This window comes from Meleagris gallopavo, chromosome 2, assembly GCF_000146605.3.
Source record: "Meleagris gallopavo isolate NT-WF06-2002-E0010 breed Aviagen turkey brand Nicholas breeding stock chromosome 2, Turkey_5.1, whole genome shotgun sequence".
Taxonomy (NCBI): Eukaryota; Metazoa; Chordata; class Aves; order Galliformes; family Phasianidae; genus Meleagris; species Meleagris gallopavo.
Window position 1 is genome coordinate 90618786 of NC_015012.2, and position 27285 is coordinate 90646070.

The following is a 27285-nucleotide window of genomic DNA, read 5'->3' on the forward strand; positions in this document are numbered from 1 at the left end:
AAAAAAAAAACACAACACAGGAAACAGTTACTGAGCATCTCAAAACTTGAAGAGATCAATGAAATGCTGAGGAGATACTGGTGTGAGGCAGGTGTTTGGGTCACTGGCTGTGCAGGGATGTCCCGAATCCTGCAAAATGAAGGAGAATACGTAAGCTCTCTTCATATCCATGATCCCTCTATTCTTTTCAATTAAAAAAAAAGAAAGCAAAAATTCACATATAGCAACATGCAACTACTTACACTGTAAACAAAGTGATAGAGGCTTGCTTTTTCAGTAACTCTGTTCTTTAAAAATAATATACACACACATGCACGCACCTTTTACACTGAACTCTTATGAAAACAGGCTTTTCCCATTTGCCTGTAGTATTGTGAGATAGCTTCAGATTTCAGGAAAACCCACTCTCCTCCCTTCAAAAACAGCCCGAGTTAGAGCTCTTGGAGTAAAAAAAAAAGTTACACTTCATTAAACGCAATTTGAAGAGCTAGTTACTTTTCTGAACTCATTCTGACTCTAATGAAAAACTGGAATCAACCACTACTTGAAGGAAAGTACAAGGTCCTTGATTTCTAAGTGAAGGGCAACAGACACCTCCCCACAGTGAGCAGTATGTTTGATGGTCAGGCCAACAGAAGTTGTCATTTTCTTCCCAACATTTTTTCCTCTTTCATTCCCATCTTTCCCCCAGCTGAAATCTGTTTCTACCTAGGCAGCTATAAGAAGATGGACAAAATGTACAAATTAGTGCAAAGTAAGGAACTGTCTTGTAAAATTACACCAAAAATCAAACCCATTAAAAATGGGTAAAGGGAAGATGTGGAATCTCATACAATAAAAAGGAAGTGAGCTGCCCTACGGAAGGCAGAGTTCACAAGCAGCTGGGTCAGCTTCAACCCATGGTATGACAGTTTAAACCACAGCTTTCTAAAACAGCCTGGGAAAGGTGCAGCCATCACTTAAGGGCTAGAGATTGTGTTCTGTAGCACACTGAAAGGGCAATTTCCCTCTTTACTAGTTTTTGAACTGGAAGTGACAAATCATAGAATGGCCTGGGTTGAAAAGGACCACAGTGATCATCTAGTTCCAACCCCCCTGCTATGTGCAGAGTCACCAACCAGCAGACCAGGCTGCCCAGAGCCACATCCAGCCTGGCCTTGAATGCCTCCAGGGATGGGGCGTCCACAACCTCCTTGGGCAACCTGTTCCAGTGTGTGTCACCACCCTCTGTGTGAAAAACTTCCTCCTAATATCTGATCTAAACCTCCTATCTCAGTTTAAGACCATTCCCCCTTGTTCTATCACTATCCAGTCTTGTAAACATTCACAGTGAGGTTTTCTTATTACAGACTCAAACCTTGTGTTTCCTTTAATATTTTGGAAAATTGAATCCAACACAATGAAATTTTAAATAATCCGAGAGTTATGAATTATGATGAATTTCAATGTTCGATTTTGCACCTTATATGGACCCCTCTGCAGGAATGAAATTGCATTGTAATGAGGTGGTCCCAGACAGTTCAAAGTCTGATAGAGATTAAACAAATCTTAATTAATTGTCATTCCAGGTTTTAAGAGGCTTCTCTACCCTTTTTCCAGCATCGACAAATTTACCACATAGGGCAAGAAAGCTAGATTGAAGAGATCAAAGACCACTGAAGTCTTCATTCCTTCTATTTCCATGGGAAATGAAAGGATACACAATTTATCTAATAGAAGAACCTGGAAATTGAACATTTCCTGTTTAGTATTTTCCTCACATAAGTTTGTTAAAGAAGCCATACTCCCTTCCACAGACTTGCAACACTAAAGTGCAATAGGCCAAGTATACGTTTCAAATAACACTGCTTTTCCAATGGAAATTGCTCCATACAAGCATTTATTATCTGTGTTTTTTCATTAAAAGCATAGATGACTACACAAAAATATCATGCAATATCTCCTCATCCTTCCACTTCTTTTAACACTTGCTTTAGTATCGTTTAAGAGCCAGCTGCTCACTCAATTAATGGGGAAAAAAAAATGAACAGAAACAGGCAGTCCTACCTGGAGTCTAATTTATGTAGGGAAGGCACTAATGAGAAAGGTAGTACTACTTCTGCTCATCTTCCATGATAATGTTATGCCAGAAAAACATTCTCAAAGGTAGTTGCTAATGTCTCCTCTAATAATGACACTCAATATCTTGTCATGGTTATTACTAGAATTTCTAGTTTCCAGAAGAACATCGTAAGAATGAGATTTTTGGGAAAGATGTTAGGATTTATCCTTCTTTAGAGCTTATTTATACTTGTATAGTTTTTTTTTAGATCCAATAACAATCTCCATTAAAAAAAAGCAAGGAACTGATTCAAGTTATTAAAAATGGAAACTGTAATTCTACAGTAGCAAAGTGATGTGGATGGAAAAGAATCACAAGCATCCTGCCTTCATGTGCATTTCTTTCCAAAAAACTCTTTCCCTTGACATTACGCTTACTAATTATTGTTCATTAGTGTTAAAGTCAGATTGATTTTCAATGTATCTGCTTAATTTAGAATTCTGTTTTAGCTTTAACAGAAGAGTTCACCAGGAAGAATGTTTACTGTCAAGTGTAATTGTTTTCTTCCTCTGATTTTAATCATGACTGCAAATTATGAAGCTCCCATGACAACCTGAGAGCTAGTCCTTTTCCAAGTAATTATTTCCACCATCTCTTCATTGATAAAACATCATTAATTGCCTCCGTCACCTTCCTCAGTCCTGAGTATCCTGTCTTGAGAACTGCTTTTCAGAGAGACTCTTTCATAAGAGTATGTGTAACTACAGCATTCCACATGGATTTTATTCTATGTTAGTACCTTGGTTTAAAAGAATGTTCTGAGGATTTATTACTGCTTTCAGATTTCAATACCAAATTAAATACATAAGTGAACACAAAATAAACAATGAGACTATTTCTTAGTGAATTTCAGTAACACATTAAACTTTCATTAGATGTTGAATAACAGTCTCCAGTTTTAATGGCAATAACAGCAAATTCAGCAGTAATGAAAAATAAAGATTATGAAAAACAAGAATGAAAGTCACCACTGCTTTATCTAATAGGGACATGAAAAAAATCATTCCTGCTCAACAAAAATAAATATCAAACGAATAGAAATGAACATGGTATTCACATTACAGACTAGTGAGCACTGAAAACAGATGAGACATGAAAGAAATACCTTGAGTAACAAAGCAAGATGGTAGTCCTTTGAAATCGTGAACAAGGAAGCAGGAAGGAGAGCCATAAAGTAAAAGAAGCAGAGTTAAGGTTTACTGAAGCTAAGGTTTATGTGCCACTTAAAAATTGTCTTGTGGCAAGTCACAAGCAGTTAAAGAACCAAAAAAAATCAGCACAAACCCTAAGGAGAGTTAAAACCAAGCGTGAAACATCACTTACAGAACACAATTACAGTAATGCTGGAAGTATTTAAAAAGCAAGAGTTATTTCAACTTCTACAGCTACCCCAGAGATGGCTATAATAAACCGAGTGGGCTAAGAAGATGAAGTACTCACAATGGCAATGTTACCTGGTGGAACCAAAGAAATAGCACAGTATGAAATAGTACATATATATAATAGCATTTATATAAATACTGTACATAAAAAGCACTCAGAGGTATTATTGGTCATAATTAGTTTGTTCGTAGTTCTACAGTAGTGAAACCACATACTTTGTTCACTTAGTGTGGACAAATCCTCACTTCTCAAAGCTTCCTGTAGTCATTCCCTCCATTACAACAGAACATTTTGTATGATGAATTTAGGAGTCTCCTTGCAGTTTTAAGCATTACTACAGTCAGAAGTTTTAAACAAATACAGCAATTCAAATGCCTCAAATCCTGCTGCTTGAACACTGTTGAAGATGACTGTAACATACTGCAACATGGAAAAAAAGATTACTTCCCAACTGCTTGTCAGTTCAGTTCACTAGTCTTCAGTCCTTTTTTTCCTGCAAGGCTTTCTTTCAGAGGACACAAAATGAAGGACAGGAAGAATATCCTGGGTCAAACTTAGCCTTCTCTTGTTGCCAGAAGGCATTTATATTATCAATTTCTTAAACTGATGAAAATTATTCTCAATAACAAAGCACAAGCCTACCTACAGCTATCTCACAACCTTGCTGCTTTGGTTCTTAGAAACTCAGCTCTCAAGAATAAGCTCACCCATGGCTAGTTTCTTCAACTTATATCAATGCTGCCCCTTAACTTAAATAATTCCCCTATGTAGCAATATTTAACCACCCCTTCTGTCTCTAGGACTTCATGGAGAGAAGTTATATTCCTTCCTAGCTTTAATACATCTAAGTTAAAAGAAATCCTAATAATCTTCATTGCGCAGAACTTTTTTTCTTTCGTTATACATCCAATAGTATTTAAGAATAAAAGTTTCAGCTGAAAATAAGTGTGTACATCACATCTGTGCATATGAGCAGCTGACAGTTCATTTTGTAATCTGCATAATAAAGCACGATACTAAAGTTTGAATGAATTGGTAAAGCCAGAAACAATTAAAAAATATTGTCACCTAGCACAGAATTTTGCTAGAACTGACAGAAGTCATCTATTCATGTCATCGTGCCCCTGAACTCTGCTTCTCATTCTTGTTCAAAGAGCATGGGAAAAGAGACAGACAGGTGTCTGAAGAAGCAGAACTATTTTTCCCTTCCATACAATTCAGTGCAACACTAGTGCTGCTTTTCTCACATTGCCTTGCCAGTGTAAACAGAGGATTTTTTTCAGACCAGTGATTTGACCTCCTCTCATCTCTGCCAATAAGTGTGCCAACTGTGCAGAAATCAGTTATTCTAACCATCTTTCAGCCTGATCACGTATTTCTGTCAAGGCTTAGAATCTCAAACTTAGGGAAGCAAAAACCAAATGCAAGCTCAGAGAACAATGAGCCTGAAGGTCTTCACTCCAGTCTTCTCAAAGCAGAGTCAGCTCTGCAATCACACCAGCTTGTTCAGAGCCTTTATACAGTCATGTCTTCAGAAAATTCCAGGATGGAAACTGCACAACTTCTTTGGACAAATCATTCCCTTGCTTGGCTGTCCTCGTGGCAGGCTCTCACATTCTTCTGAAGTGGTGTTCTCCATCCTCTCCTCACATGGCATAATCTTCCAAACTATTTGTCTCTCCCCTCTTTAATGCCTCCTCTAAGACACTGATGAACCAGATCAATGAATCCCACAAAGAAAGCTATTTGCTTTCCATGCTCAGGGTAATAATTCAGTTCCAAACCACCTGCTCCAGAATCATCTGAAAATCAATCTATAGCCACACAGTACCTAAGACCTATCCAGATCTCCAGGATGAGGCTGTCAGTACTGCAAAGGTAATCAGTAATTAGGTACTCCTCAAACCAAAGTACCTTTAACAGCTCACTCTCGTTTCATTAAAAATACAAACCCACAGAGAAAACGCTACTATGCCAGCAATGAACTGAAACAGTCAAGGTGGCTATATCTGTCTGCAGAGATCCACTGCCTCTTACTATCACATGGTCTCTGATGGTAAATGATTTCAAATATTTAGTCATCCCTAGAAGTCCTGTATGTCCAATTGTATTAAAAACAGAATGAGACAGATGTACTGTAGAAAACATTACACAGTAAAGGCAGACAACCCAAACAAATTTGATACCAGAAATGCCCACTATTTGTGTATATACTGTATGCTAACCTTTGCAGTTTCTGCTTTCAAAGAAAAAGCTTTATCCTACATCAGGCATGTCCAGCATGTCCAACCCACGGGCTCATGTGGCCCAGCACAGCTCACATGTCCCACATCCTGCCCTGTGCCATCGTGGCAGCAGCTCTGCAAAGCTATCCCTCAGCAACAACCAAGCAGCACTGTGCTGTTAACCCTGTTTGAGCTGAAACCCAGGGCACAGAACAGTGCCAGCTCAAGTTATGGCAAGTAGGTTTACAGATTTTGATATAGTGGCTGAACGCATTCCTATTCAGAGCAACAAATATGCAGCCCACATTGTGATAAAACAGTTAGAATACAGGTTGTTATTTTTGCCACTCCATTTTCAGTCAACATAAATATATGCAAATTTTCAAATGGAATATAGAGTTGTAATCAGATATTTAACTCAAAAAATCTGATTGCCTTTCTGATCAACATGTTTCTCTAAGCCCTATCTCAGAGAGGGAAAAATATTCTTCACAGTCATTCATGTCACTGCTTTGTGGTAGTACATACATTTGTAAACAAATTTGTTTTTAAGGATGAAGCATAGGAAGAATTTCATCAAAAATCTGATGAGGATCTTGAGAACTTATTAAGAATTGAAACTACTGCCATCCAACCTAACTTTCAGAGTTACCTACATATCCACAGCCTAAGACAATTCCTCTTCAATCAGTGCAGCCTAGGCAAGCCAAAAGACTGGACACCCATGCCCTACATATTGAGCAACGTTATGACTTATTGGGAGGGCTCCTGTAATGTCAAGAATGCTCAGATTTAAAAACAACACTCTGTACCATGCTATTTCTGTGTTGCTTATCCTGTTCAGCAACCTCATTATTTATACAGAAAATGAAGCTTAACACTGATACGTAATAAAATTACAGAAAGAGGACAAGAGTAACTAATTTCTGTGAACAAGAAGATGAATATTTCAAGATTAAGATTCCTGAACTGTTTCTTACTTTTTTCTTACCCACTTGCACTACCTGTATGTGGTTTTTGAGCTGCAAAATTAAAGACACCTGACTGATTAAAAGGCTAAGTAATGGTACATATACAGAAAGTAAAAGCAGAACTATCATTTAGTGTAAAAGCAAAATAGGAAAATGCTCTACAAAACAAAAATCATCCTGCAAGACAGAATGCTTCACAGTCAAATGTACTTTGAATCAAGTTTCAAACATTCCTCAGGGACAGAAGCAAGACTACAAAGATACTCAGTTTTATACCAGGGTGGTAGGAATGCTACAGGAGTAAGTTATGACACTTACATTGACTGCCATGCCATCATTAGGAAAGAGATGCCATAAACACAATGTCACACCATACAAGTTTTCAGCAGCTTTGCATATATATATATATATATGTATATTAAGAATATTAAGAAATACAGGGCAACACAGACTGCAGCTCTTTCCATGTGACAGTTTTCCTTGTAATTTTTGAGCATTAAGGTTATCAGGAGAAAAAATGCTAAATAAAGAACAAGTCTGGAATTCAATACTAATTTCATATGAAAGCTTTATATGTTATTTAAAGTTACATATGAATTGACTGATCACATTTCACATGAGAAAAGTGATAAGGTGATCTCATTTTCCTTTTCAGGTAATCATCAGTAACTGTTTGAACCAATTTCTGCTTATGTATTTCAAAGATCTTACCTTCCAAAACAGAATACTGCAGTGTCGACAGAAATGCAAGGTGTCTCCATACTGTTCCTTTTTTGGGTAGTATTTCTGAAGTGCAAAGTACATCAGCTTCCAGTCAATGTGACCCTTCTCTGACAGAATCAAATGCCTACAAAACTGAACATGAAATTAATACATTCCTTTAAAATAGTTAAAGAACAGTCACATCAGGTAAAGCACTAAGAAAAGAAGCTGAAGGGTTATAATTGGAATTCTTTGAAGTCAATAATCTGACATCATGTGTCTCTGAAAAGTAGCAAGATACCTAGTCACAAAAAAGTTGAATCTAAAAATAGGAAGAGTTTTGCAAAGAAAAAGTAGGTCACACACAGCTGATCTAACTCAGTAATGATTCTAATTGTCAATAACTGCATAATAAAAACAATATTTAGAGGCATAAATTCATTGTGTACATTTTAAAAAACACTTCAGGAATGAGAATCAAAGAAGCATTAAGATTAAAAAAAGACTTCTAAGATCATCTAGTTCAACTGTCCACTTACCACCAATACTGCACACCAAACCATGTCCTTCAGGAAAGAGTAGGTGTGGTACTTAAACACCCTCAGGGACAACAGCTATACCACCTCCCTGAGCAGCCTATTCCAATGCACCACCACCCTGGGAAGAAATTCTGCCTAGTATCCAATGTGAACCTGCCCTGGCACACCTCAAGGCCATTCCCTCCTGTCCCATCAGTGATTGTGGATTACTACTCATTTTTATTCAGATAGTAAGTATTAAAGATGAAGGAATTGTTGAAATTAAAAAGACATGAGTATTTTCACATTTTATGAGATTCCTAGAAGCACAGCAATAATCAGTGACTGCTTAATTACTTGAAGGCATACCTGCATGCAAAAAAAAAATAGGTAACGCATAACAGCATTTGTTAAAGACTTCAAATTCCACTCACTTTGGATTATTGCTAATACATTATGGGCTTCCTTCATTCACAAGAACAGTGCCATATGGAACACAACAGCACTGCCTTTGTGATGTGTTATACTTTGTTTCCTAATAGTTTCCCTGTGTGGAATTCTTATTTTTTTCCCCCCAAAAGTGCTCTTCAGATATCAAACAATTTATTGTAGTTGTTTCAAATGGTTCAACATATATACCATTTCTCCTCTCCTATGCAATCTAGCACTACTTTGTAGCTATTAAGGTACCGCACTCTGAGAAAGCAGCATTTGATATCAAGTTTTCATTTTATTAGTAACCTAATTAAAAAGTTAATATTTAGGAATGCACTGACAAAGCTGTGCAGAAGTGTTCATTATGCTCATTATGATGAAATGCTTAAGTTATTTCCTCCCAGTGCTACCTTAGTGTAACAGGTTCCTCTCCAACTAATGTCACTGTTCAAACCACCTTACTTCATCTAACCTCAAAATACATTCAACTGTTACATTCAGCTTGAACTCCCCCTCACCTCTCAGTTTGCCTTCGACTACATTTTCCATTATGCTCGTTCTAAAGCCTCTTCTTACTAAAATTCTTACTAGGGTCAACTGTAAGCGAGTTTGTACCTTTCCTGCTATACTCGTAATTAATTTGCCAGTCACTGACCGCATGGTAACACTTAAATCTGTTAAACAATATTTTCATGTCCAAGCAATGAATTCTGTCTGCCTACCTTAAGTAAAACAAATTCTACTCTAGATACTGAAAATGGCAGAACACCTCTACCACATTTGTTGGGATTATATAGCAAAAAAAAAAAAAGGCTTAGGATAGAATGAATAGCTACCCTAAATTCAGACCTGTCAAAAACAATTTTTCAGATGAATCACATTAAAAAAAACAGACAACAAGCACTATTTTCACATGCTGTCACACTTGTAAGTTCACGCTTCATTTGTACATCATACAGCAAAGGTGGCTCACATTTATGCAAACAATTCTTACCTGCTTTTCTGCAAAATGGTACTGGCATAGTTTTTTCCACAACTGTCTGTCTTCACTGAGCATGTACAAAGTTGGGGTCACTTGACCTAATGTAATAATGTCCCAGCCATCAGAAAATCTGTGTAAGATGTTACTCAGCATATGCAGAGGAAGATCACTGAGTGTAAGTCCATTGTTGACTTGCTGAAATGAAGAGTTGAAAACTTAGCTAAAAAAAACTTGCCAATAAGAGGTACAAATAAAATCCTTAGAGATACCTCAGCTCTTATTTGTACAAAGCCATTGAGCATTTATGGTTAGTAGTGTGATGATTTGATTACTAGATTAAGAAGGTTTGAAGTGATTACAGAGTAAGTTTCTCAATTTTTATTAGGAAACAGCATGTGAATTTCTCTTATAAGGAGTACAGAATACAGTACAAAATACAGGACTGAAGAGTAGAAAAACAGAAGAAAGCTTTCTTCTGCATCTATCTTCATAACTTAAGTTCATTTCTCAAGTCTGGAGATAGCTCCCTTGATAACATAAACAAGCAGTTCTGTAAGAAGAGACAGATCAGAGCACTGAGAAAGTTCTCCATAAGAGTCTACATCTCTGCTAAAAATTTTCTTCTATGGGGTAAGCGTAACTCACACATGATTGAATCTAAAGGATGAGCTTGTTGAAAAAATGACAAGTTTTTCCCTGGATCCTATGCTACTGGAGAGCACTGGAGGCCCTGCTGTCAGGCAAAGGATGGAGGCTGCCGGCCCCACCTAGTGGAGCTGCCCTGCCAAGGAGCGCTGGTCCCACCGCAACCACTACTTTACATCTGTTTACTTCACCACCATTCATCTCACTTACAAATGAAGTCTTTCACACTGTCATTTGTTAAAAACATCCCTGGGACTATCGTTGTGCTCACTACAAACAGTAGAAATGCAAGATTTCTCATCAGTTATTTCAACCAACGTAGGACAGCTCAGATGGAAGTGGCATGCTGGAAAGAAGTGCCACAGCTGTAGCGTCTCAAACTGTTTTGGTTGGCTGGCATGTAAGAACTGCTGAGATCAGGCTCCCCATCTCTTTTTTTTTCTTGTTCTAAAGTTGCTGACATATTCTGATGCCCAGCACATGCAGCAATTTCAAAGATGAAAGCTGTTACATGCAACATCTTGGAGCATTTCTTTTGGAAGTGCCCCAGACAGGCTAAGCCTGAAAACACAAGTTTCCTGCTTATCTTCAGAAGTTTCCACTTAAAAAGAAAACAACAGAAACTTGGAAGAGTTTATACCATATACTTTGAATCAAGTTGCATAATCACAGTCCAGATGCTAAAATCATTATCCTTTTTCACAAAAAGCAACTGTGCTAACTAAGAAATAACAATTCTACCATTTTATATGTTCTGCTTTTTCTCTTCCCGGTCCATATCAAAAATTCACTTTAGGTTTGCATTTTTAGTACTAGAATATTTACTTTGGAATCAGAAATTTATGTTTTGTTAGCTCTACCTGAATACCTGGGGAAACATCTTTAAAGTTCTCTGGATGAGGAAAAGAATTCCAGCTATACATCTGCCAGAAAACTGTAGTACAGCTATTATACTAGCCCTCATCAGAGAGAATCCATTAAAATATTAGGAACTCTTTCCATTTCAGGAATCTCACTACTTCTCCAAAAAACAAGGAAAAAACAACAGTGATCTGAAGTGGGCTTCTGTCTCAAGGTGTTAGTGACTGATATTACTTTATCACTTTAAGCTACTTGCTGGAGAAATTTCTGCTTTCTGCCGAGCTCATCTATTTAGGATGCATTTGAATTTTTGCTCACTTCAATTCATAAACCCACATTTAATGTACTCTCTCTCTCCTTGTCTCTCCTCTACAAGCATAATTTAACAACATACCTTGTTCATCTGAAGGTTTTTTAGTTGCTGTTGCCACAAGCGGATAGTTTCTAATCGGCACATCCAAATATCAATGTTCCCTACCAGAACGGATTTTCCTACTCCCCTGATCAGTATACAGAGAGTGGAACTCAAATCTTGTAGAAGATCTTTGATTAATCTTGGGTTATGATGGTCTTCCATGACTGGAAAAACAAATCCAAATACAATTTTTATCTCAGTTACCAAGCTAATATAATCAGCTTAAACTCAAGATAACTATTTGTGTGAAAATTGCTGCCCTCATCCTCTCTCTGACATTCATTAATACTGTTCCATAAAAGGTAAATTAAAAAAATCACAAGCAAATTTGATTAAAGCATCATACTACGCATTCCATAAACTCAACACCAAATAACTTACAAATTCAAATTCCTTCTGTTCAAAGTTGACAGTGTGCTATCTCCATTTAGTGTGGTTACCACGAAAACCCGATGAATACGTGGTAACTTTTTAAAATAAACTATACATAAAAGCAGCTATATACTTTAGACCTTAGTGTGTCATGCACATTGAAAACCAATCATGTTACTAAACTTATTACAACTGTTTCATGTAACAGATAACACATTTCATAAAGACTATAATTTAATAGCATACAATAGCTTGTTTCTGAACAGAGTTTAGCTGGCATTTTACTTCACTCATCTGTTTCAACACACGATTCAATAACAGAGAAACTACTTTATTCAAACTGGATGGTAGATATTTCTAGGGCATCTGAACAAGCAGATTATGAAAGCCTCAGCTTACCTTTCCGCACAATTTTGTCTAAAATGTTGAAGTAGTTCTTCTGTGCTGCACCACTCAGTGATGTTAACTGGGATTTTGCAATTAGCTGCAAAAGCTGTGAATTAAAAGTCAGAAGACAGAATAAAAGATCAGACTCATTCAGCACATACATTCGCTTACGACGACCTGGAGCACTGCAATTGTATTTCACAAAAATGGAACTATGTAATTGGGAAAAGAAAGTAGGATAAATGCGGGAAGCTTTAAGCATTACTACTGGTATCCCATGAGCAACTCACTGAGAGATGTATTTTCAAAACACTGTACAAACACAAGCATACATCTCTATCATAGAGCACATGAGATCTGATCTTCATAAATTGTAATGAAATGATGGAAAAAAAAAATTGTATTTGTGAACTTGCAAAACAACAAAGTGGTTGAGTCCTGATTCTCCTGACAGATTCAGTGGCCAGAAACATCACTATGAACTGATTCCAGGTACCAGACTTCCAAGTTTGAGTGAACTGTCACACTGGCTAAACTCAGGCATGATGACCTAATATGCTACTTCCTTCTCATGGAGGGAAATGTGCCATTTTACCTAAAGGGAAGGGTGAGGCTGCTGTACCCCTCTTACATTTAAGTTCCTAGTAGAGGAAATCACAGTAATTTAAGAATGAACAGTGTTCATATATGGCATTGGCAACTACCCCATAACATATAGCAACCATCCACATGATTCTCTCTGGAAACGCTGCAATCAGAAGAGTATTAAGAACAGGGGGAATAGTCTAGATGAAAGAAACTGGAGCGGATGAAGTTCTTGCCACACATGAATATCAAGCTCTAACTCCTAGAAGCAGGCCCTTCTCCATTGTTAAGATCTGTGCTGATTTGGTTTAAGAGCTGATAAGGATTGCCTCTTCAACAAAAAAAGTCACTAAGGATCAAATATAAGAAAGGTCTCAATGTCAGGACGGTATTGCAATGTTTAAAAGTTTAGCACCGAGTTCTGCAATTGCAATTCATAACATTGCTCAGAATAAAAGTTCTCAATACATCAGAAATGGAAAGCAGGGAGCAGAAACTGCAATTCCCCACAGAGTACTCTAAACACAAGCTTGACAGCTATGCTTTGTGGGAGGGCATCAACTACTGGCACAGAAGGTGAACAAAGGCTAAGCCTGCCAAAGAATACTTTGTATCTTCATTTGCAAAACACTGAATTGACACTACATTCACAATTAATTTTCCTTTGGAAGAGGAGAGAATACACCTGTTCTCTCCCTGATTTAATAACACTCCTTCTGGCTTCTCTGCATGTTCCCTGACAAAACATTATGTGCTGTGAAAGGAAAAAATATCTCCTGATGTATTTAAATACAATTAATCTATTTTTATAGCTTTTGAGACTAGATATCAGGACCTCTTTCTCAGTATTTTTAGGGCCTTTTAATTTGATTAACAGTTTAGAGAACACCTAGAAGTCTCTGGCAGTTTGCCAGTTCAAGTAGGCACATTTCTTATTTAAAGTCATATTACTGAGACTGCAGAACAAATCCAAGAAAAATTCCACCCAGCTGATTTTAATGAAGACGGTTTCAGTGAAGGTTAATATATAAGGATTAAGACAATTTTAGCAGGTGCATGAGTACAAGGACCTAACAGGTTCATCCCTGTGATATGTGCATAGCTGTGTCTTACATTGTCTCAAGATTATAAATGTCTAATGGGTCAGCTGTTTATCCAAATGGAAACACCTTCTGATAAGGCCATCCATATCAATCATTTAAAAGCTAAATAATTGTTACTATATTACAGCATAACAAGTATAGGAAAACCTCCTCTCTCCACTGAGACAACTAGGGCCTTGAACAGACACTGGTATTAACTTTTGACAATGGCAGAAGGTGGTTACTTAGCTGGAGATTCCAAATGGATCACTTTGGCAATCTGGGATCCCAGCAGGGATACTCGGTATGAGCTGGTATATAACAGTAAAATAAAACAAAAACAAAACTATCTTTCTGTCTTGAAAGTAAGAAGCAGCCCACCACACAGAAAACTAGACATTACTGTGTTCATGCACGACAAGATGTTAATCCAGCAGTGAGTCCTGGTGGCCAGGAAAGTCAATGGGATCCTGGGGTGCAATAAAAGGAACATGGCCAGCAGGTCAAGAGAGGTGTTCCTCCCACTCTACTCTGCTTTGGTCAGGCCTCACCTGGAGTACTGCATCTAGTCCTGCACTCCCTGGTACAAAAAAAGACAGGGATCTCCTGGAGAGAGTCCAGCAGAGGGCCACAAAGATGATAATACTCTATGTAGTTAAGGTGTTCTCCTGATAGGCTCACTTAATGCTGCTTATTGTCTTTTCAAGTTCTGAATACTACATTTTTTTTGCAAGCAGCCTCACCCCTGAGCTGAATTCTAGTCTGATGTCTGTCTCAGCTCCTAAGGAAACTCAAAATGTGAGACACTTCCCTACCTCAAGTCAAATGAAAAAAAATGAAGGCTTAAGACAGATCAATATCTCACAGAACAAATATTTTCAAGTAGGCTGACATCTAAAAAGTTAAGGGATGATATGACTTGCCTACACTCAGTTTCAGACCCTTTGTCCTCAAGACTAGATCTGTTCCCACAAAAACCAGTTAAAACAGAGAAAGGGTCTTGGCAAGAAGAAAGAGTCATGGTATTTACACAACATACCTGTCCATATAAACTTCAAGCCACTATATTATTAGTAAAAGACAACTTCAATAAAATTGCTGGAATCCAATTAGGTTACATGGGATTTTAACAAAGATGAATTGTCTAACAAAAAAAACAGTAGTACAGTGAATCACACTATTAAGATGCTGTAGAAGAAATTGAAGAATATTTACACATCAAATATTGTTCTGACAAGTACTACTTTTAGTATAGTCCATGTACTTAAGAGTTACCATGCTTCCCTATTTTTGTTTGTAGGGGAATTATTTTCCTTTAGAAAGATTTCACTACTGAGACAGAGCAACAACAGGATCCACCAGTGTTTCACTGTAAATATATAACAGAACACTAGCTATCACCATCCTTCCCAAGCTAAAGGCTTCCACAGAAGAATATAACCAGTTTTCACAATAGAAGAATTATTCTATTTCAAGTAGAAGTCCAGCTGCTTTACACAGTATAAGTTACATATATATATACAGGATATTTACACAGACCTGTCAGTGCAGCTTTTTCTGTACACATGGGCATATCAAACACATTTGTAAAGAAAAATATATAAAATAAAGAGCTTACTTTGACCACATAATTGAACCTTCTGATGTCCTGAATTGCACTTGAAAAATCCAGGCGATTAAAAGCTTCTCCCAGAGTGCAATAGCCATGTCTCTGAGAAAAGGAATAAACACCAGAAGTAGGAAAAAAACCAAACAGAACAACTTCCCCCCCATCAAACAAAATGGTCTACAAAAAAAAACTGCTACACAACAGAAGCATACCTATACCACATTCCCTAGAACTGTGATATATCTGACCTGAAGTTTTTTTTTTTTTATTTCTTGTAGAAGAAATGAAACCAGTTCCAAATAGTCTATCTATCAGGTACCCTCGCAATGTTACTTGGCAGCAGGGCCATAAATTCGTAATTGTTGTCCACTCTAGTATCAAGTGTTCTGAGAATCTGTTCTGTTCCTGCATGGTCACAATGCTGATACTGTCTAGTGGCTATCATGCCACTGATTTTTTGTGCATAAGATACAAGAATGACTATAAGTAATCATCCCTTTTAAGAGAAAAAAAGGATAACAGGTAAAGAGATAGTCAATTATCAGAAGACAATAAATTAATTCAAAGTTTATGCAAAAGTAACCTGTATTAAGGCATTACATGGCAAAGATTGTATTAGTCTACTCCTACTCACTTACAAAGTTGAAATTTTCAGGTTTGAACCATCTTTTAAGAAGGACTATTAAATACTGCACAAAAAGTTTAATTACACTAATTATCTCAACTTAATGATGTGAGTTTAGAAGACTCAGAAATAGGAATTTTATTCAAACAACAAAATATTTTGTCCACCTGAAGAACTGGCAAAAAAACCACAAGCAAATAGTCACGTCACCAGTACACTAACTTCTGTACAAGTGGAGAGTGGGGAAAATTATCCCAACATATGGTTATGAAGGATAGCAATGAGTGGTTTTAGGCAGTGTGTTTTGGCATGGGTGACCCTAAACCTACACCCAAGTTCCCACATGTTTACCAGAACGACCCACATAAAAGTCACACAAAAGTGACTTTGCTACCTGCCTTTGTCTCCCTCAGTCATAATGCTATCAGTGAAGAAAAAATTAAGTACAACTAAGAAGATGCAGAACACATGTTTTTCTTTTATATGAGAATTGCCATTTAAGCACAAAGACTGTACAAATTGATGACCCAGAGCATGCAGGACTTACTTCTCTGGTGCTTTCCTTATGAACGTAAATCCAATTTTCACGATAAAAACCTGAAATAGAAAGATAAGAACTTTTAGACTTCCATTGAGGTAGTACATTCCAGGAAGGCTCTGAAGAAAATAGACCATCCTCAATAAAATGCTTAATAAGAGAGGAGGTAGAACAATTTTGGAGAAGGAAGTTTTTCAGAGCTGAAAAGAACAGCTATAAATGTCAGAAGTTACATACTTTAAAACAGACTAAAGTTAAACACTATAAATCAAACAGGAGTTGGGACCACTGGCAAATATAGCACAATTTATTATTATTATTATTATTTTTTACTGTGTACCAAAAAACAGTCTCTCTTACAATACTTTTCAATCCGTGAGGATCCTCAGCACAGGAGGGAATAGAAATGCACAGCCTTTTATCACTGAAGGCTCTACTTTTCTAACCTATTTTTTTTAAGAACCCTGCAGAAAAGCCAACTATGCATGACCCACAATGGGGATTTCTACATTCAGCTTTCAGAAGTCTGGATACATTGGCAAATGAAAGTTTTTAACATATAGCCACTCCAGTATATTGAAATACTTTCTAAACCAAGGCAAGTTGGAGGATGCTTTCAGCTTCCTCTATGACAATCTGTTAATTTTGGAAAGTATAAATAATGAAAATCATTTCAAGATATTGAAAACACTAGAACCCTCTATTAGAAACCTCCAGTTTTGCTATAAACTTTTTTTCTTCTACTCACTCTATCAACTTCTCTATTTCAAGTAGTTTACTTGCTGACATACACTTAGAATCTAAAACACGGGTCCTCTTTTAAAACCAGCAATCAACAAAAATATTTGATATTTCAATGAAGATATTTTTTCATGAAACTCAATACAGACAAAATCTTTACGATAAAATATATTTACTCCTGAACTAATTCTAGAGCTATTTCTGTAAGCAGACATAGAAATAATTGAAAATAAAAGTGCTGCTTTGGTAAGCAATGACTTCCCTAAGCAGCCAGAAGAATTTAATCTAAAACTAGCACACAAAGCAGAACAGCAGTTTACATTTGATATACTTACTAGAAATTGCTATTCTTAAACGAATTACCTTTGAATCTTTGTTAATCCCACAGTAGATGACCACTGCCACAGTTCAATTAAGATGCATCACTTCTGACACCAGAACATGTTGCCAGTACAAAGATAGACATAATTTAAAAGACTATCCTATATATGAATATATATGAATGGCTGAACCTACAGCAGTTTAAAATAAAGGAAAATAACTCAGCCTTACATTGTGAATCTGTGTTGTTCCTACAATGATCTTTCTTCCTTTTCTTGGCTGCAAATTCACAGTCCTCAGAAGCGTACATTTCATCATCATCACCACCAGTTAAGATACTAAAATAAAGACATAGTTAGAACAGCAGTAATTAAATACCTACACTGCATACTGTTTATAGTTCTCTACAACAAAAAGCCTGGTAGAAAAATAAGTTGTTTTTTCAAATGTTGGTTGTCTACCCAAAGGTAGAAAGCAGCCTCTCTCAAGATACATGCTACTATGTCCTTTTCTTCCCAGAGTGTAGAATTTTGTATGCATTTAATCACTTTGATACAAGTATTTTCTTAGTAGCTATTACCTCCTAAGTCATTAGTGATATTAAGAACAGACTACTGAGGAGACAGTAGTAGCTGAACAATTAGCTATCTTTTAAGTTCTAGGATACCAAAGTCACAATTTGAAATGGACTGAGACACAAGATTGCAGCACATAGGTGAAAATCAGCACAAAATTACTGCACAACCACTCAAGGGAAAAGACAGCAAAAAGGCATCTCTCTTCTAATCACTATCAATTTTGATGAAAAACAAGGAAAACTTCTTAACAAAGGCACAAATCACAACGCTGTCCATGATTTAGGCATTACCATATTGTGTTACCAGATGTCACAGGGCATCAAGAACCATGCAGTGACCCCTAGCTCTTCCAGGGGACAATCAAAGCTATACCTTTGTCACTTCTGAGAGTGAGTTACATAACCCGACACTGAGGACTGACTATACCAACTCTATTTTTCACATAAGCTTACATTCTAGCGTTCATATACATTAAAAACTCTACCTGTGCTACATGCAGTTAAGGTTTTTGTTTCAATTTTCACAGAAAATAAGGAACACAATCCAGATAATGAGCATGCATTTTACAGAGGCAATAGCCTTGTGTAGATAACTAGAGTAACTCAGAGAATAGCACATTGAAATTTAACTAAGACTTATTTCTTCATCAGCATTTTTGATAAGAAAGCAGTATACATCACTTTTCCCATTCATTACTTTTCTTAAGATCTGGATTTACCTATTGAATCTATTTAGCAACACGTTTGAGGTTCAAATCGTACCAGCAAAATGCTAATGCTAAAACTGAAGGTCACTGGCTTATGCAAAAGTAACCTGTATTAAGGCATTACATGGCAAAAATTGTATTAGTCTACTCCTACTCACAAAGTTGAAATTTTCAGGTTTGAACCATCTTTTAAGAACTATTAAATACTGCATTAAAAAAAGTTTAATTGCACTAATCAGCTCAACTTAATGATATGTGAGTTTAGAAGACTCAGAAATAGGAATTTTCATCTGAAGTTTAAGCCCCAGAAAAAAAACCAACAAAAAAGCAACACCTCCGCATTCAAGTAGAGCTCAATTCAAGCTGAAGGCTTAGTTCATGTCTGAAGGTATTTAAAGCATAGACTTAGTACTGCCATATTTTATGCAACATTGCCACATAACACGTCTAGTCAAACAGTGAAAGAGGCTGGAGAAGAGAAACTGGCAACCACTGAAAGTAGAACATCAACACTGACAACTTATTTGAATTATGTAGCGTTCTAACCTTCCAGTTTTTGTTTGTTTTTAGTTTTTGGTGCTCTGTGGTAGGTTTTTTTTTTTCCCCTCCAAGAAAAGCTTTCATAACAGAAATCTCCAAGTTCACTAAAGGAATTAAGTTTTAACATTGACTGTATCACCGTATCACATGGAAAGTTGTTGCAGAATCAGAAATAGAGCCTAGCACTCCTGGTAAAGCTTCTGGCTTTATCACCCTAACATCAGACACAAGCCATTGAGATCCAGGCCAATGTTCTGCCATACAGTTCAGGCAGAACAGAAACACACTCGCTGACCAAGTGCAATGGGCCAGGCAGGGCAGGAAGCACTGACAAAGGCCATCTTTAGAACAGGAAGTTTTACCTGGCACAATTCCTACTTTTGTTCCTGGAGAGAAAGAGCCCCTGGAAAGCAAATAGAGCAGTAATCTATCTGAAGTTATTTAAAGCCTCTCTCCTTTCCAAACACTTCCTCTAGTATCAGACAAACAAGCAAGGAAGCCTAATAAGAACAGTCAATTAACAAGAGGAATTGCAAAGAGGGCTATTTCAAATGTTTGCCTGTATCCAAATTCAGCCATGACATTCCAGGAAAACATGTCATTTTAAACTTTGACTGTCTGAGGATTTTCTCACACGAGGCTTCATCTCCTTGCGAAGGAAGAATTCATTGTTCACTTTGTGTGGAGTCCTTCTCTATCTATCAGTAACCAGTGCCATTCTTGGAAAAACGTAAGGGGTTTATGCGTTTCCAGACACTTACTGAAAAGCATGTAAGAGTCCCACAGCTATCAGAAAGAACAGGACAGAACTACGAGCATGTCTCCAGCAAATTTTTGCCTTTTTCTTTGCATTCCTTTAAGAAATTTGAAGAGCTGTCTATTCAACAACAAACGCAGCACTCCAAATACCAACTCCTGCCTCTCCAACCACCAAAGTGCAGCTAAACAAAGTCAAAGAAACTGAATCGTGCACTACATACACCATTACATGTACGATAATTTTACGTTAACAGTTGTTACCATACCACCATACTTAACGTCTGACTGCACCTGATAGGATTTAAATGCATACTTAATATTGCCAGCGTATAGCTGTTCTTATGTTCAAGTCTTGATGAAGAGCTTTTTCAGAAATTGCTCTGTAGCTTCTAAAAAAAGAAGATATTGTGTCCTACATATAGCTTAAACTATAATACTCCACATAAAAAAGCATGCCAGAATTTCAACTCTTTCAGAAGTGTAGTTTCATAGCATTATTTTAACAACCTTCTGGGCTAGAATACTTTGCAGGGCTACCTTAACAGCTGCTATTCTTCTTCATCCCCTTGCTTCTTTTCTCACTGAAGAAGGAATGCCTTCACATCACGTACTTACCTATGGAGACATACTCTAAGTCTATCCAGATACAGAAAATTCCTGAGCTTAGTGCCTGTACCAAACAAAATTACAATATATTTGTCAAATGCTAAACTTATCTGAGCTCACTGAGATCTGAGGGCTCCTATCCAGTGCTCATAGAACTTTTGTGAACACCACAGATCACCTAGATAATCAGATAAGAGATACCACAGACAGAAATGACTACCCTGCCAGCCCAATCCAATCTCAGCTGTCTCTGCTTTGAGTTGGGTCTTTGAACCAGATAGCTTCCAGAAGTCCTTTCCTACTTAAATTATCCTGTATTTTATATAGACATTAATCAGCGTTGAGCAACAGAAGTTAACTCACAGATCCAGAGTTCTCAAGCTGTAGTGAAATTACTCCAAGGTAGTGCTATTATGCCAAGTACCACCAACTTGAACACCACAGTTTAGTTTTCCTCAATATACATTTAAAGCTGCATATACTGAAGCGACAAAGAAATAGGATTAGGGAATATGGTGTGGTTTGGCAATGCTAAGTAGAAAACATGGAAGATGGAAAATTGGGGAATTACTATAGATTAGACCATCTGTTGCAGAATAGGGTGATTCTCAAGTTTGGGATTCTGACAAGTTGGCAAGCAAGCCTAAGAAATTAAATTTCTGCAACATCGCCAATATCACAGTTCTTTATCCAGAGCATTTCATGACCAGTTCCTTCAAATTTATGTTCTTTTTTTAATCCTTAACTTCAATAATCTTGCATCTTCTCTGGTACTTTATTTAAACTCATCCCTAGCAATACTGTTGAACTCTCTGGGAATTGTAAGATCCTTCAAAACTAAGAAAAAATTGAGTATTTCTGCTTGAAGAAACAGTAAAAGCAGTCTAATTTAGTTCTTTGGAGAAAAGATTCTGCAAATATATGTATATACAAACACTAAATATACAGGCACACATTGACAAAAAAATATCAACATACTATTATGATGAGAAAAGCAGAAGTCTTCCTTCACAATGATATTCACAAAAGTGATTATCCCTGATGTCATACTTGCCAAATATTCATTAAAGCAAACTACAAATTACACGACTTTATTAGCTGTGCAAGTAAACATCAAAAGTATACTCCATCTGCCAATAAAAGATTTATGAAAGAAGGAAGAAAAAAAATTGAAGGCAACTTTTCCTTCAGAGATTTACTGAAAGTTCTTCCAATGTTTTTTGTATCCACAGCAGCCAGACTCTGGGAAAAAAGTCCAAATGGCATCGGTAACAGATGAACACAAGTAGTAAAGGCATAAAGAAAGCCTGAGACACTGCCCAGAGAGGTTGCGGTCTCATCTCTTGCTCTGGAGATTTCCAAAGCCACCTGGATGTGATCCTGGGCAATGTGCTTCTTGCCTGAAGCATGCAGGGTTGCATTACATGATCCCAGGTGGTCTCCTCAACCTCATCTCTCTGTGATTCTGTGAGACAAGTTCAATAGCAATTCTTCACCACTTGATTCCACTTGAAGTTCAGTTTACAAATTTAGAAAACACAGGTGTATGAACAGAGCAAGTTCTAGCTTGCCAGTAAATTCCCACCAGATCAGATTACTTTCTCTATCATTTACTGGACTAACAGTAAAACACTGAATGTTCCCTTTTCTCATTATGATCACATTAAGCTGGAATTTATAACCAAAAACCAAAAATTATCTCAAAAAAATACTTCTTGGCAAAGACACAAAGCAGGAATTTGTTTGGACAAAGCCACTTCTATCACACCAGTGTGGGCATCTGCCACCAATATTATTTCCTTCTCAGTCTACCTAATATGGTTACCACTTATTCTGCAGAGGCATATATGGACAAATACAGTACTAGGTAACTGCCATAAAAATAGCATGAGTCACGCTTTTAGAACACAGGCAGTATATGACTATCATCATAAATGGGTCCAATCCAGTACACAATCAACAGAAATGCTTCGTTCATTTCAAGGTAACATTTCAGTACACTTGCTGCATTTGCCACTTACAGATATCACTTTAATCTCAAGGAAAAAAAAAAAACAATCCAACTACACAACACAGAATAAGATTCAGCTGCCTAAAATAAGCAACTCACGAAGTAGCAACAAAAAGATGGAAAGTCTCCAGAAGAGATAAACAAAGCACACAGCTGCATCTGTCTGCTTCACACACGAAGAGATCACCTACCACAAGTTAAGTCAATTGCTGCCTTCCCACCTGCTGTTAAATAAAAATAATGTGGTTCTGCATGAGTTATTAGTCAATAACTTACACAGAGTGACTGATGTCATTAAGCTGACTATTTCCACCCTGAAGTGCACGTCCAAAAGGTTCAAATCGTTTCCATCCATCTTCTGTTTTAACCCACCTCCATCCAGGGGATCTCCAGTCTTGGCCCAAAAATGGCATGGTTTCTCTATAAGGAGCAAGAAGATGTAGTATTTTGCAATTAACAAAACCTGCAAAGTTTGTTATGTCATTTCTCTAACTTTGAAAAGCCTGCAGTGATTACATTGTGGAAATAAAGTTCCGTAGAACACGCTGTTGAACAGATTCAATAGTTCAAGTACATTTTTTATTCCCTAACCTCATTTCTCCTGTACTTCAGCTTTTCTTAGATTGAAGTAGGCTTCACAGTTTTTAAGAGTAAGGAAAATAACTTCTGTAGTCCATGAAAAGAGTGATAACCAAGCAAAATTAACCATGGTAGAGCAGATTGCAGAGGACTTGAACTACTAATTTTTGAGATCTGACTATTAAATGGTTGTTCACATCTAATGAGCTCAAGCTAATGATTCTCCACTTATTCTTCTTCTCTGGTAAGCTTTCTGAATATCAAGATGTACTACGCTGTATACAATGATGTTTCAGTACATAAATACCCATTTTCCAAAATACTTTTTTTTAGGGTCATCTCCCTAGCTGGGTTATTACCTGGATACTCAGGACAAATGGAGACCACAGAAGAACATCAGCTGTTAATGACTGAATTTCCTAGAAACAGATATAAGTCAGCACAGGTCTATCATAATACAGTGCCCCATCACCCTTTTTCAAATAGGAGAGTCACTTTTAACACAAATGCTAAGAATTTGAAGAAAGCATTTTTCTACACTTTAAAGAACCTGAGCTTACTACCTTTTACCTTCTTCGTCCCATTCATGGCACACATACTGTTCTTTGTTTTGAGTAGAGATTTTATGTGCAGATGCACAGGGCAAAAAGCATTGTGTTAACAATTGTGTTCAAGTTGAAAAATATTAGGCCAGATGGGTCAAACATCACTGTGCATTTATGTATCCATTCACACTCTTGACTAGCATCTATCCAACACATTAGAGTAAAAGAAGAAACAGAAGGATGAAAAAAAGCTCATGAAATAGAAGCTGAGAACTTTTTCTTTAATTAAAGAAAAAGAAAACAAAGAAACATCCCACAGCATACCACACAAAATGAAGTGCTGTCTAGCCCCTGACACTGATAAAAGTCCTCTTGCTATTTGTATCTCAGCCTTCCTCTGAAACTAACAGGAATCATTCCAAAGCTCACCTCATCCTTCCCTCCCACCACCACAAACTTCATTCACACCTGTGTTCTTTTCCCTATCTTGTTGGTGATTTAGAAGTCACAATAGGCATCATAAACTGCATTTCTTCCACTTGTTTAGAACACCTCTCTTTTAGGCTGAAATTAAGACCCTTTTGTCTCTACAATAACTGTTTAAATAGCAAGTGTTTATGAGTACATTTCAAAATAAGACAGCTTAAGGTATTTCAACTCCCAGCAACATTAGCAAGTGTTTTCTACCTGAAAATACAGAAAACTAACAGAAAAGTACTAAGAAAACAGCAGAAGAACAAACAGAATTTTGAACTACGTCTAGAGATACAGAGCTCAAGAACTATTTCTAGTCAGTAGTTCTGATACAAATATTAAATATTATAGGTACACCTCATCACCCCCCAAAAGTTAAAAACTAGAGTGAATTCAGAACTATAGAGATAACAGATTGAAGAAAAAAAAATAGTACAATTTTTAAGGATAGAAATAATTGAATAATTGTTGGGAAAGTGAATAAATGCTTGCAGTAAGGTGGAATGCATACTCTTACAAGCTAATGGGGTAAGATACATAAAAAGGAAAAGCTTCCTGAAAGCAACACAAGACGACACAAAACTTTGTTCTAGAGGACAGCAGCAGCAGGAATCCAAAGCCAATCACAATTTACAGAGCAGGCTTGTTAGTAGGTTTTGAAGAGTCTTGAATTTTGGATAAAGGTAGTTTCAAGTTATCATGCTACTGATAAGAGTGCTATGTCTAACTCCCTCCTGTGGAGCCATACAGGCATTTAAAATAACACGCTTCAGCACACACGTGCTCTAAACCAGGCTACTTTCCAGACCTTTAGGATGATTTGGAAAACTGATGGCCTTTTTTGGAAGGTTTCAACACAGAATAGAATTTCTTTATCATCTGTCTTTCAAATAATGACATTAAGCACTTTCAAAGTAGTGGTAGCCACAAGCACACCCATAAAGACCACCGAAACTTGCTCCAGAAGTCTTGGAAAGCTGCACTTAAGATAGATTTCAAAGAGATGAGCACAATTCTACCACATTAAATCATTAACAGCTGAAAAAGCCACTAAAATCATTGAGTCCAACCATCCACCCATCATGATCATACCACTGAACCAAGCCATTTAATGCAACACCTACAATTTTCTAAAAAACCTCTAGCAATGGTAACTCCATCACTTCCATTCCCAGCCTGTTCCAATGCACTACCACTCTAAAATTTTTTCCCCCAAGTATCCAGCTTGAATCTCCCCAGTACGAGTTATGGTTGTTATCTCTTGCTTATCACTAGTATCTACTATGTTGAGTACATTATCTTTTTAAGATTCAGAGTAAAAAAAGCTATTAAAAAAATCAGATTACTTTAAACTTAAAAATTTGTGGAAGATGACAAAAAGTCAGCAACTGTGTAAAGCTAGTACACATTGACCTATTTATTTGTCCCTCCAAAACACAGATATTTTTAGCCCAAGACATAGTCTCACTATCACACAAAGAAAGAACGTATCCCTTCAGGAGCAATTCCCAAATTCTACTTGTATGATAAGGGTTTGGGGCTCTTTAACACTCAAAAGGATTTCTGTTCCTGATACTCAGCAATTTGTTCATCTTCCCAAAATAACTACTGTGGAGAAAAAATCTGAGGCTGCATAAAGAAAAAAGTTAATGGAGCATAGCCTAGTCTTAATCTGGGCATAGTTTAGTGATAGGACTCTGTAGGTCAGGCAGACAGTTGGACTTGATGATCCTGAAGATCTTTTCCAACCTAGATGATTCTATCCTCATCATCCAACAACAGGGGCTTAATGGAAGACACTACTTGCATTTAACTTGCTCATAAAGCCAAACAGGAGCAAGAATTCCTCACTTTTCAACACATAACTTTTCCTCATGAGGGTGGCAAAAAGGACAGTGGAGACAAGAGCCACACTAAAGAAGCATGGAAGGAATAGCACAGAAGCCTGTGTAGTCAGGCTTAGTACAGCCTGAGACTAACTGCCCTAGACACCCATCCACTTGTGAGGGAGCTCTGTTTAATACAAGGTTGGTGACTTGCTACAGAAGTAAATACGACTACAAAGACATTCATGACTGTAGCAAGATCCTATTACTCTACCACTCTACTAGAGAAAGTCTCTTCTGCGTATATATTCCTATACTTCAGAACATATAATTATGACTCAAACCATTTTTATTATTCCACAGCAAGACCATATGATCTTAAGGTCCCTTTCAACTCAAGTCATTCTCGGATGGAACAAGTCAATGCTCTCATGTTTCCCAGCAATCCAAGAGCACATCCTCCCTTGCAACCCTAACATTACCTTTTCAGGAGCTCAGCCTTCAAAAGAAACTGGACCTTCACACTCACACTACAGGCAGGCGATGTTTTTCCAGAAACCAGCCTTATCAGTCTCTATGACTCAGAAGTCAGAGTCTGATTTGACTTCATCCCCAGTGCATGTTTCTTCATATCAAATGGCTGCCACAAATCAAACCTCGAGGTGCTGCAAAGTATCGACTCAGCCGCTCAGCTTCTCCTCTTGCCCACCCCAGTTGCACCTCTTATTTCCCCACACGTTTAAGCACACCCAGGCTGTATAGGACTCATTTTTCAAGAAGCATAGATAAATGCTCCTCCCTTTCACGAGGCTTCCTATCTGAAGCTTCTCCCCTCTTCCCCGCTGCTGCCCTTTGCTCCCCCCAACTCTCTCACCCTCCTGCAGCCCCCGGTACACCCCCACTCCACTCCCACAGACAGGCTCCCAACCTCCAGCCTCCCGCACGCCGTCTCTCGCGCCCAGCACCGGCCCATTCCCCATCTCACCCCATCCCACCCCACCGCAGCTCCGCTCCCAAACCCCTCACGCCACGTCCGCCCACACCCAGCACCAAGCAACCCCCGAGCTCGCGACACTCTCACAACCGGCCCCAGCGGCCTCCTACCGTCTACTTCGCACACCAGCCCCCTACGCCGGCCGTCCCGCCCCATACCTGCCGGCAGC

General features: G+C 37.6%; 1 protein-coding gene across 5 annotated transcripts in view; it reads right to left on the reverse strand.

Annotated features, from left to right (window-relative positions):
* Positions 1-27285, reverse strand: part of FBXO25 (F-box protein 25) — a 29992-nt gene that overhangs the window by 1152 nt on the left and 1555 nt on the right. The window contains exons 1-12 of one of the 5 annotated variants that reach the window (XM_019613257.2): positions 27275-27285; positions 23637-23696; positions 22975-23118; positions 17730-17836; positions 16446-16495; positions 15283-15375; positions 12010-12103; positions 11218-11402; positions 9330-9512; positions 7392-7535; positions 3207-3233; positions 6-129 (exon numbers count right to left, since the gene is read on the reverse strand). In XM_019613257.2, the coding sequence (XP_019468802.1) occupies positions 40-129; positions 3207-3233; positions 7392-7535; positions 9330-9512; positions 11218-11402; positions 12010-12103; positions 15283-15375; positions 16446-16495; positions 17730-17836; positions 22975-23111 (1110 nt within the window). In that variant the 5' untranslated portion in view covers positions 23112-23118; positions 23637-23696; positions 27275-27285 and the 3' untranslated portion in view covers positions 6-39. The other 4 variants (XM_010707883.3, XM_019613259.2, XM_019613261.2 and 1 more) reach the window with 4 other exon arrangements.